This window comes from Equus przewalskii, chromosome 9 (assembly GCF_037783145.1).
Source record: "Equus przewalskii isolate Varuska chromosome 9, EquPr2, whole genome shotgun sequence".
Lineage (NCBI taxonomy): Eukaryota > Metazoa > Chordata > Mammalia > Perissodactyla > Equidae > Equus > Equus przewalskii.
The window spans coordinates 38,544,179-38,555,613 of record NC_091839.1 but is presented as its reverse complement, the minus strand read 5'-3'; the positions used below and the strand labels follow the sequence as shown (position 1 = coordinate 38,555,613).

Sequence of the window (11,435 nt, the reverse complement as noted above, 5' to 3'; positions counted from 1 at the left end):
GCCAACCCACCTTGTCCAAAAACTTGGATTCTGATTAGGCCCGCAGGGCTCTTGTGAACTGAGCTCCACCTAGGCCGTGAGCGCGCAAAAGATGCTCTCTTGCAGGGCTGGCGGAGCGGTGGGTTTGACTCTTCCGTATTCCAGAGTGGTTATACTCACCGGTCTTCCCTCCCCTCGCCCGCAAAATAAGGCGTCCCCCCTCCTCCCCGTTGACCGTCCTGCAAAGCTGGGACCTGTCCCGACTAGGAGCTGAACCTACGCCGAGGAGGCGTGGAGTACGGCGAGGGGGCGCGACCACGCTCGATTCCCCCGCGGGCTCGCGTCCCAAAGACTACACTCCCCAGCGGGCCCCGCGAGGTCGGCGTGTCGCGCAAGCAGGGTGGGGCGGCTGCAGGGCACTACAGCTTCTCCTGTGCTCGGGCACAACCTTCTCTCTCCCTTCTGCAATACAGGTGGTCACTCGGTTTGCAGCTTCCCCCCGATTTCCGAAAAATGTCCGTTGCCAGTAGAATTTAGCCCCCGCTGAGAGGCCGGCGCAAGGATCTAGCCGGCAGAACGACACAGTTGGACGCCAGCGGCCTCGCGCGGGGTGATGACCTAGAGCACGTCGTGCGGCCGTTCTCCTGGCCGGCGGGGGGCGGTGGCCACGCACGCGCGGCGGGGCCTTGGGCGGGGCCTTAGGCGACTTCACCCGCCGGACAGTCGGCCGATCGGCGGCTGTGCTGAGCAGCCGCCGGGCCGGCGAGGCGGAGGCGCGGGAGGTCGATGGGGGTCGCCTCGACCTCGGCCTCAGTCTGTAGCGCAGCTTCAGCCACGGCGGCGGAGATGGTGCCCTCGGTGCGGACGATTCGGGAGAAGCTGAAGCAGTGGCTGCGGCTGGACGTGGGACGCGAGATCTGCCGTCAGTACCCGCTGTTCTGTTTCCTGCTGCTCTGCCTCAGCGCCGCCTCCCTGCTCCTCAACAGGTAACGCCGCGGCGCGGGGCGGCCGGGCGGCCGGCCGCTTCCCCGCGGAGCTGCGGACACGGGCAGTCTTGTCCCTGTGTGCAGGCCGCCGGGGCTGCGCCTTTGAGGAGCTTGGGGCCAGCGGCGAGGCCTCCGGGAAGGGCGGCCTGAGGGCCGGGCCGAGCGCCGCGCCCGGAAGTGCGGGCGAGGGCAGGGTCCAAGTGCCCCCGTTCCTAAGCTAAGGCCTCGTCTCCTAAGCCTCTGGACCCGATTCTTAGCTTCTTTTCACCCACTTCTTAAGACTGGTCCTCCATCATCGATGTTGTTCACGAGAGTGAAATCGTACGTCCGGCCTGATCTGAAACTGTACAGGGGAGGTCCGGCCAGCTGACGCAGGAGGGGTCACGGGCCTGTCGCAGCCGCGGTTTTAGGTGGGCTCTCCTCGCTCTCTGCACACGCCCACCCCCCTTACAGCCGAAGCTTTCCTCGCTCTCAACACACACACAGCACACACACACACACACAGACACCCACACCCACAGACACCCACATCCCTTACAGCTGAAGCTTTCCTCGTAGTGTTGTTGGTTGAAACGGACAGTGGTAAGGATTTGTTGAAACGAAGTCAGAAGCAAAATAGTACCTGTCTCAGCGTCTCTAGAATATTCCTAAAGGGAAAAACCGAAAATTAAAATGGGTAAATTCACTTGACGTTTTGAAATCGGAAGGTTCTGCCCCTGGAATAGGCTTGTAGATTTCCTTCATTTTGCTGTTTCTAGGAATGGTAATTCTAGAAATGGGAAGTAGAGGAGAACAACTTCAAGATTATTTCCAGATTTGCTTTTGGTAGAAAGATGTCTGAGACGCTTGTCAGCGACAGCATGTGCATGATGTTTTCTCTTGATGTTTTGAACATGCAGCCATCCTTACTCTTTATCTTGAGGTAGTTGACCCCCAAGGATAGGAAGGGGGAAGCATTCGCAAGAAATTGCCTAACTTAATTTTGCTCTAAGGTGACCATTTCCTGTGACTGTGTTGAAGTTGCGTTTCTTCCCTAGCCACTTTGCTTGCCTGTTATTTGATTCTGGGTTTATATAATAGTAGGTTTAAATAGCGAGTGATATTTTACTGGAAAACGTGCTTTGATTGTGATAGTAAGATATTCGATTGTAGGAGTGTGGAAGAACGGAATCCTCAACAGAGTGGAAACTAATTACTAAGTACTTACTTGCTTTCTGTCATCTGGATCGTATTCCAAGCTAGACTAATAGGTTTAGTATGAAAGACATGTAAACTTTATACGATTATTAAGTTTTGTCCAGAAATTCTTAGTCATCTCCTTTGGGAGCCAGGTCAGTTTAGGTCTCCAAGGTAGGACAACCATGTAGGAGCAGGTTGAACTACATTTCTGAGGTCTCCTACTTAATCATAGCATCTAGTGCTCTGTGTTGTTAAGAAGGCATAGGATACCATCTGATCTGTACCCTGTATCTCTGTCTGTGTCATGCAAAGAAAGAAGGAAATAACACATAAATGTTTTCTCTGATTGGTTGGGTTTATGAGTGAAGTTGTTTTTGTATACATTTTTTGGCATTTTCCATTTGTTAGTGTTGTAATCAGCGAAAGTGATTTTAAACATCATAGAACTGTCTTGACTAAAAGCGTGGTTAGGTACCCTTTCTCCAGGAAAAAGCTTTTGCAAGGTGCAGAACAGTATATATAGTGTGCTTTTCAGTGTATTGCGTGATTTTTAAAAAATTTTGCACATATATTCACCTGCCCATACAAATGTATGCATGCTTATGTATGCTTAGACTGTCTCTGGAAGATTGTTATACAAGAAAAAGTGGTCCTTTCTGGGAGGGGGCAGTACTAGGTACATCTATTCAGAAATTAAAAAAAAATTATATATATAAAATATAGAAAACATTTGGGGCATAACGACGGAATTAGAAGAGAAGATATGCTCAGTATATGCTTTCAATAAATGATTTCTACACAGGCAATTCACCAGTTAATTTTTAGAAGTAACTTTAAAAGAAATTTTCAGTTTAAAGTCTCCTCTGGTTATTATGAAGATTTGAAACTTTCCCTGAGTATGGTTAAACTTAGAATAATACCCTTTTTGGAAATTAATTTTTGTCTTATAGTCTTGGAACTTCAACTCCTAAAGATCTTTCAAGGTGTTACTTAGCATATAAATTTTTCTTTCAGTATGAGTTAAGGTTATGAATTTTATCTGTGGAAAGATAAATGGATATGACCTTTGGACCAATGTAGGTGATTTGTGGAAGAGTAGAGTAACATGCTTTATATATTTCAAATTATTTATGATTTCACCTTTACAGTATTGTTAGGCTAAACTAGGAGCATAGATATACAGATTTATTTGCCAATCATAGTGCTGAGTATTTGAGTGCTACAGTAAAGAATTAAAAAAAAATTATTTTATTGAGGTCATAATAATTTATAACGTCAGATTTCAGCTGTACGTTACTATTTGTCAGTCACCATATATATGTGCTCCTTAACCCCTTATGCCCACCCTCAACCTCCCTTCCCCTCTGGTAACCACCAATCTGTTCTCTTTGTTCATGTGTTTGTTAATCTACCACGTATGCAGTGTCTTTTGTTCTCTATCTGGCTTATTTTGCTTAACGTAATACCCTCAAGGTCCATCCATGTTGTTGCAAATGGGACGATTTTGTCTTTTTTTATGGCTGAGTAATAATCCATTGTGTGTATATATATATATATATATATATATATATATATATATATACAAGACAAATTCTTTATCCATTTGCTTCCACTTCTTGGCTGTTGTGAATAATGCTGCAAGGAACACAGGGGTGCCTAAGTCTCTTTGAATTCTTGATTGCAAGTTTTTTGGATAAATGCCCAGTAGACGGATAGCTGAGTCGTATGGGATTTCTATTTTTAATTTTTTGAAAAATGTCCATGTTGTTTTCCATACCGGCTGCACCAGTTTGCATTCCCACCAGCAGTGTATGAGGCTTCCTTTTTCTCCACAACCTCTCGAATATTTGTTATTTTTTGTCTTGGTAGTTATAGCCATTCAACAGGTTTAAGGTGATATCTCATTGTAGTTTTGATTTGCATTTCCCTAATGTTTAGTGATGTTGAACATCATTTCGTGTGCCTGTTGGCCATCTGTATTTTTTCTTTGGAGAAATGTCTGTTTATATTCTCTGGCCATTTTTTGATCAGGTCATTTTGTTGTTGAGTTGTGTGAGTTCATTATATGTTTGGAGATTAACCCCTTGTTGGATATGTGATTTGCAAATATTTTCTCCCAGTTGGTGGGTTGTCTTTTTGTTTGTTCCTGACTTCCTTTGCCTTGCAGAAGCTCTTTAGTCTGATGAAGTCCCATGTGTTTATTTTTGCTTTTGTTTCTCTTGCCTGAGTAGACACAGTATTCGAAAAGATGTTTCTAAGGCTGATATCAAAGAGTGTACTGCCTATATTTTCTTCTAGGAGTTTTATGGTTTCATCTCTTACCTCAAATCTTTAATCCATTTTAACTTAATTTCTGTGTATGGTGAAAGATAATGGTATATTTTCATTCTTTTGCTTGTGGCTGTGCAGTTTTCCCAAGACCATTTATTGAAGAGACTTTCCTTTCTCCATTGTATGTTGTTGGCTCCTTTGTTGAAGATTAGCTGTCTGTAGATATGTGGTTATATTTCTGGACTTTCACTTCTGTTCCATTGTTCTCTGTGTCTATTTTTGTACCAGTACCATGCTGTTTCGATTACTATAGCTTTGTAGTATATTTTGAAGTCAGGGATTGTGATGCCTCCAGCTTTGTTCTTTTTTCTCAGGATTTCTTTAGCTATTTGTGGTCTTTTGTTGCCCCATATGAATTTTGGGATTCTTTGTTCTATTTCCATGAAGAATATCACTGGGATTCTGATTGGGATTGCATTGAATTTGTAGATTGCTTTAGGTAGTATGGACATTTTAACTATGTTTATTCTTCCAATCCATGTGCATGGAATATCTTTCCATTTATGTCATCATTGATTCCTTTCAATAATGTCTCATTTTCGTTGTATAGCTCTTTCACCTCCTTGGTTAAATTTATTACTAGATATTTTATTCTTTCTGTTGTAATTGTAAATGGGATTGTATTGTTTTTTTTTTTTTAAAGATTTTATTTTTCCTTTTTCTCCCCAAAGCCCCCCCAGTACATAGTTGTGTATTTTTAGTTGTGGGTCCTTCTGGCTTTGGCATGTGGGGATGCCAGCTCAGCATGGCTTGATGAGCAGTGCCATGTCTGCGCCCAGGTTCCAAACTAGTGAAACCCTGGGTTGCCGAAGTGGAGTGTGCGAACTTAACCACTCAGCCACGGGGCCGGCCCTGGGATTGTATTCTTGACTTCTCTTTCTGCTAGTTTGTTATTAGTGTATAGAGATGCATCTTATTTTTGTAAGTTGATTTTGTATCCTGCAACTTTGCTGTGGTTGTTGATTAATAGTTTTCTGATGGATTCTTTAGGGTTTTCTATATATAGACTCTTGTTGTCTGCAAGTAGCAAGAGTTTCCTTCCTTTCTGGCCAGTTTGGATACCTTTTAATGTTTTTCTTACCTGATTGCTCTGGCCCAAACCTCCAGTACTATGCTGAATAGGAGTAGTGAGAGTGGGCACCCTTGTCTTCTTCCTGTTCTCAAAGGGATAGCTTTCAGTTTTCCCTGTTCAGAATGATGTTGGCTCTGGGGTTGTCGTATATGGCCTTTGTTATGTTAAGGTTCTTTCCTTCTATACCCATTTTATTGAGAGTTTTTATCATAAATGGCTGTGCATCTTGTCAAATGCTTTCCATGTATTGAGATGTGGTTTTTATTCCTCATTTTGTTAATGTGGTATATCACATGGATTGATTTGCGGATGTTGAACCTACTCTGTGTCCCTGGAATATATCCCAGTCAATCGTGATATATAATCCTTTTAATGTATTGCTGTATTCAGTTTGCCAATATCTTGTTGAGGATTTTTGCATCTATGTTCATCAGCGATATTGGCCTGTAATTTTCCTTCTTTTTGTTATCCTTTTCTGGCTTTGGGATCAGGGGGATGTTGGCCTCATAGAGTGAGTTAGGAAGTGCTCTCTCTTCTTCAGCTTTTTGGAATAGTTTCAGAAGGATAGGTATTAAGTCTTCTTTGAATGTTGGTAGAATTCTCCTGAGAAGCCATCTGGTCTTGAACTTTTATTTTTTGGAACATTTTTAATTACTGTTTCAATCTCTTTATTTGTAATTGGTCTATTCAGATTCCCTATTTCTTCTTGATTCAATTTTGAGAGGTTATGTGAGTCTAAGAATTTATCTCTTTCTTCTAGATTATCCAATTTGTTGGCATATAGTTTTTTTATAGTATTCTCTTATAATCCTTTGTATTTCTGTGGTATCTGTTGTAATTTCTCCTCTTTTGTTTCTAATTTTATTTATTTGAGCCTTCTCTCTTTTTTCTTAGTGAGTCTGGCTAAGGGTTTGTCAATTTTATCTTTCTAAAGAACTACCTCTTTGTTTCGTTCATCCTTTCTACTGTTTTTTTGGTTTCTATTTCATTTATTTCTGCTCTAATTCTTATTATTTCCCGCCTTCTGCTGACTTTGGGCTTGCTTTGTTCTTATTTTTCTAGTTCTCTTAGGTGTAGTTTAAGATTAGTTAGTTGAGATTTTTCTTGTTAAAGTGTGTCAGTATTGCTTTGAATTTCCCTCTTAGGAACACTTTTGCTGCAACCCATATGAGTTGGTATGGTGTATTTTCTTTTGTCTCCAGATATTTTTTGATTTCTCTTTTAATTTCTTCATTGATCCATTGGTTGTTTGGTAGGATGTTGTTTAGTCTCCAAATATTTGTCATTTTCCCAGCTTTTTTCATAGTTGATTTCTAGTTTTAGCGTTATGGTTGGAAAAGATGCTTGATATAGTTTCAATCTTAAACTTACTGAGGCTTGTCTTTTTTCCCAACATATGGTCTGTCTTTGAAACTGTTCCACGTGTACTTGACATGAATGTGTATTCTGCTGATTTGGGATGGAGTGTTCTTTATATATCTATTAAATCTATCTGGGATATTTTTCCATTTAATGCCACTATTTCGTTGTTGACTTTCTGTCTGAATAATCTATCCATTGATGTACGTGGGGTGTTGAGGTCCCCTACTATAATTGTGTTGCTGTTAATTTGTCCTTTTAGGTCTGTAAATAATTTTCTTTATGTACTTTGGTGCTCCTGTGTTAGGTACATATATATTTATAAATGTTATGTCTTCTTGGTGCAGTGTCCCTTTTATCGTTATATACTACTACTCTTTGTCTCTCATTGCCTTTTTTATCTTGAAGTGTACTTTGTCAGTATGGCAGAACCTGCTTTCTTTTGTTTGCTATTTGCTTGGAGTATCCTCTTCCATCCCTTTTCTCAGCCTCAGTTTGTCTTTAGAACTGAGATGTGTTTCCTGGAGGCAGATTGTTGGCTCTTGTTTTTTAATCCCTCTAACCACTCAGTGTCTTTTGATTGGATAATTCAATCCATTTACATTTAGAGTGATTACTGATATGTGAGGGCTTAAAACTGCTACTTCATCACTTGTTTTCCAGTTGTTCTGTGTTTTCCTTGTTTCTGATCCTGTGTATTTCTGACTGCAAGTTCAGTTTGGTGTTTCTCTATGATGTTTTTCTCAGTTTTCTGTTTATTTATCATTTGTGTCTGTTCTGATTTTTTGTTTAATGGTTACTGTGAGGTTTGTATAAAATATCTCATTGATGACATAGTCCATCTTCTGATAGCCTTTTATTTCTTTAGTCTAAGCAAGTTCCATCCCTTTCCTCTTCCCTAAGTTATTGTTGTCACAACGTATTGCATTTTGTGTTGTGAGTTTGTGATTAAAGTGAAGTGATTATAGTAGCTTATGATGCTTTCCTTCTCTTTATGTGTAATGTTATAATTGTTTGCTAACCTGTTCTGATAGAGAGCTGCAGTTTTCTGATTTTGTCTATTTATCTCCTTGCTCAAGGCTTTGTAAACCCTTTCTTTTTCTTTTCAGGTATGAGGGCCTTCTTGATCATTTCTTGTAGCAGGGGAGTCTCATGGCCATGAACTCCCTCAGCTTTTGTTTATCTGGGAAAATTTTTATTTCTCCAGGGTATCTGAGTGATCATTTCACTGGATAGAGTATTCTTGGCTGAAAGTTTTTGTCTTTTTGAATTTTGAATATATCATTCCACTGTCTCCTAGCCTGTAAAGTTTTTGCTGAGAAATCCACTGAAAGCCTGATAGGGGTTCCTTTGTAGGTTATTTTCTTTTGCCTTCCTTCCCTTAATATTTTTTCTCTGTCATTGACTTTTGCCAGTTTTGCTAATATATGCCTTGGAGACAGTCTTTTTACATTGATATAGTTAGGAGTTCTATTAGCTTCATTTACATGTAATTCCAGCTCCTTCCCCAGGTTTGGGAAGTTCTCAGCTATTATTTCTTTGAAGAAGTTGTCTGCTCCTTTCTCCCTCTCTTCTTTCTCTGGAATACCTATAATCCTTATGTTGCATTTCCTAATCAAGTCAGATATTTCTTGGAGAATTTCTTCATTTCTTTTTAGTCTTAGTTCTCTCTCCTTCACCATCTACAACATGTCTCTATTTCTCTTCTCTCAATTACTGATTCTACCCTCCATAATATCAGACCTATTTTTTAAGGACTCCATATTTTCTTTGTCTTATTCATTGTGTTTTTCATCTCCAGTATTTCTCATTGGTTTTTTAGAGTTTCACTTTCTTTTGTGAAGAATCCCTCTGTTCATTAATTTTATTCCTGAGATCATTAACCTGTCTGAGATGTCTGTTGTGTTGTGTGAATGTCCTTTCTTGGTTTATGAATGTCCTTCTCATTGTATCTTAGCAGGGAGAGACTGTGGGAAGGGCTCATTCCACCATGATGCTGACGTCACTCCACAATAAGGACTATTTTAAGTTGATCCTAATAATAATAATGGTAGTAGTAGTAATAGCTAACACTTTGTGAGTGCTTTGTTTGGCCTAGGTATTGTGTTAAGAATTTCTGTTTATTATTGACATACTTTAGTGTTGTGGTTGAAGGTTTTGAACCTGAAGCTTGACTGCAAGAGTTTGATTCTGACTCCTCTAAACCGGTTATGTGATTTTGGATAAGTGATCTAAGTTTTTTTTCTTTTTTGATAAGGAAGATTGGCCCTGAGCTAATGTCTGTTGCTGGTCTTCTCTTCCTCTTTTTGCTTGAGGAAGATTGTCAGTGAGCTAACATCTGTGCCAGTCTTCCTCTAGTTTATATGTGGGACACCACCACAGCATGGCTTGATGAGTGGTGTGTAGGTCTGTGCCCAGGATCTGAACTTGCGAACCCTGGGCTGCCATAGTAGAGTGCACAAACTTAAGCACTACCACTAGGTTGGCTCCTAATTTTTATCTGTTACAGTTCTCTCCATCACCTGTAAAATAGAGCTAATACTAGTACATACTTTGTATGGTTATTCTCTTTCTTGTTTTTTTAAAGATTTCATTTTGCCTTTTTCTCCCCACATCCCCCTGGTACATAGTTGTATATTTTAGTTGTGGGTCCTTCTAGTTGTGGCATGTGGGGCGCCAGCTCAACGTGGTCTGACAAGCGGTGCCATCTCCCCGCCCAAGATCTGAACTGGTGAAACCATGGGCTGCCGCAGTGGAGCGCACGAACTTAACCACTCGGCCATGGGGCCGGCCCCTGTATGATTATTTTCATACTTAAGTGGCTTAATATGTGGAGAGTATTTAGAATGGTGCTCATCACACAATGTGCTCTTATTAAATGTTACCAGTTGTTTTGTCTCATTTATCCTTACAACACTAAGATAGTTAACCGTTATTAGCCTGTTGTGGTGTTTTTTGAGAAATAACTTATTGAAAAGTGCATAACACATCATTGTGTATTTCTGAATTTTTGAATATGGCTTCCCATGTAACCACCACCTACATCAAGATATAAAACATTTCTAGCACCCCAAGAAGCCTTCTTGTCAATAACCTTCTCAGTCACCATATATCACTTTTGCTTGTTTTTGAATTTCATGTATGGAAATGGAGTCATGTGATCCTCTTGTATCTGGTTTCTTTTAACTCTGCTTTTGAGATTTATCCATATTGTTGCATATATCAGTAGTTCATTCTGTTTTGTTAATGTGTAGTATTCCATTGGGAATATACCACACTGTCCATTCATTCTACTATAGAAGAGCATTTGAGCTGTTTTTAGTTTTTGGCTGTTATGCATAATACTGCTGTGAATGTCCTTATATATATTTCTTTTGATAGACATATGTACTTACTTCTTTTGGTATATGCCCATGAATGGAAATGCTCAGTCATAACATATGCATTTGTTTAGCTTGAGAAGATACTGCCAGACAGTTTTCCTAAGTGGTTATACCAATTTATACTCCTGCCAAAAATCTTTGACAGTTCTGTCTGATCTTGTCTGTTGGTTTAATTTTGCCATTTTAGTGAATGGATACCAGTAGCTCATTGTAGTTTTAATTTACAATTCCTTGATGGTTATTAACTCCGTTTTACAAATCAGCAAACTGAATCTAAGAGTTGTTAAATAACTTGCTCTCAGGCTCATAGATAGTAAGTAGCAGAATGGGATTCTAATGCAGGTTGTTCTGATTCAGAAGGCCAAGCTTTGAACAATGACATTAAAAAGACTTTATTCAGAATAATACTGATTACTGATAACTTTCTGAATAACATTGATTCACATAAATTGTAAACAAATCAAAATATATGAATATTTGAAAATATGCTGCTAAGACCAACGTGTAAGAGCATACTGCTTATGTTTTCTTCTAGAAGTTTCATGGTTTCAGGTCTTACATTCAAGTCTTTAAAACCATTTTGAGTTAATTTTTGTGTAAGGTGTAAGATAATGACCTTTCATTATTTTGCATGTGGCTTTCCAGTTTTCCCAGCACCGTTTATTGAAGAGACTTTCTCCATTGTAGGTCTTGGCTGTCATGTCGAAAATTAGCTGTTCATAGATGTATGAGTTTACTTATTGGCTCTTGATCCTTTGCATTGATCTGTGTGTCTGTTTTTCTGCCAATACTATGCTGTTTTGATTACTGTAGCTTTGTAGTACATTTTGAAATCAGGGATTGTGATGCCTCCAGCTTTGTTCTTTTCTCTCAGTATTCCTTTGGCTATTTGGCATCTTTTTTTGTTCCATATAAATTTTAGGGTTCTTTGTTCTATTTCTTTGAAAAATATCGTTGAAAGTTTGATAGGGATTACATTGAATCTGTAGATTTCCTTAGGAAATGTGGACATTTTTACTATGTTAATTCTTCCAATACAAGAGTGTGGAATATCTTTCTATTTCTTTGTGTGATCTTCAGTTTCTTTCAACAGTGTTTTATAGTTTTCAAGTACAAGTCTTTTATCTCTTTGGTTAAATATATTTC

At 39.7% G+C, this 11,435-nt stretch overlaps 1 protein-coding gene across 12 annotated transcripts in view; it reads left to right on the top strand.

The window, feature by feature from the left end:
- The first annotated feature begins 215 nt into the window (after nucleotides 1–215).
- The window catches only part of SNX14 (sorting nexin 14), a 70,406-nt gene continuing 59,186 nt past the window's right edge, over nucleotides 216–11,435 (top strand). For 3 of the 12 annotated variants that reach the window (XM_070633557.1, XM_070633555.1, XM_070633554.1), the window contains exon 1: nucleotides 343–965. In XM_070633557.1, coding sequence (XP_070489658.1) covers nucleotides 766–965 — 200 coding nt within the window. In that variant the 5' untranslated portion in view covers nucleotides 343–765. Of the gene's footprint in view, nucleotides 966–11,435 lie in introns of all 12 variants that reach the window. The other 9 variants (XM_070633553.1, XM_070633552.1, XM_070633549.1 and 6 more) reach the window with 5 other exon arrangements.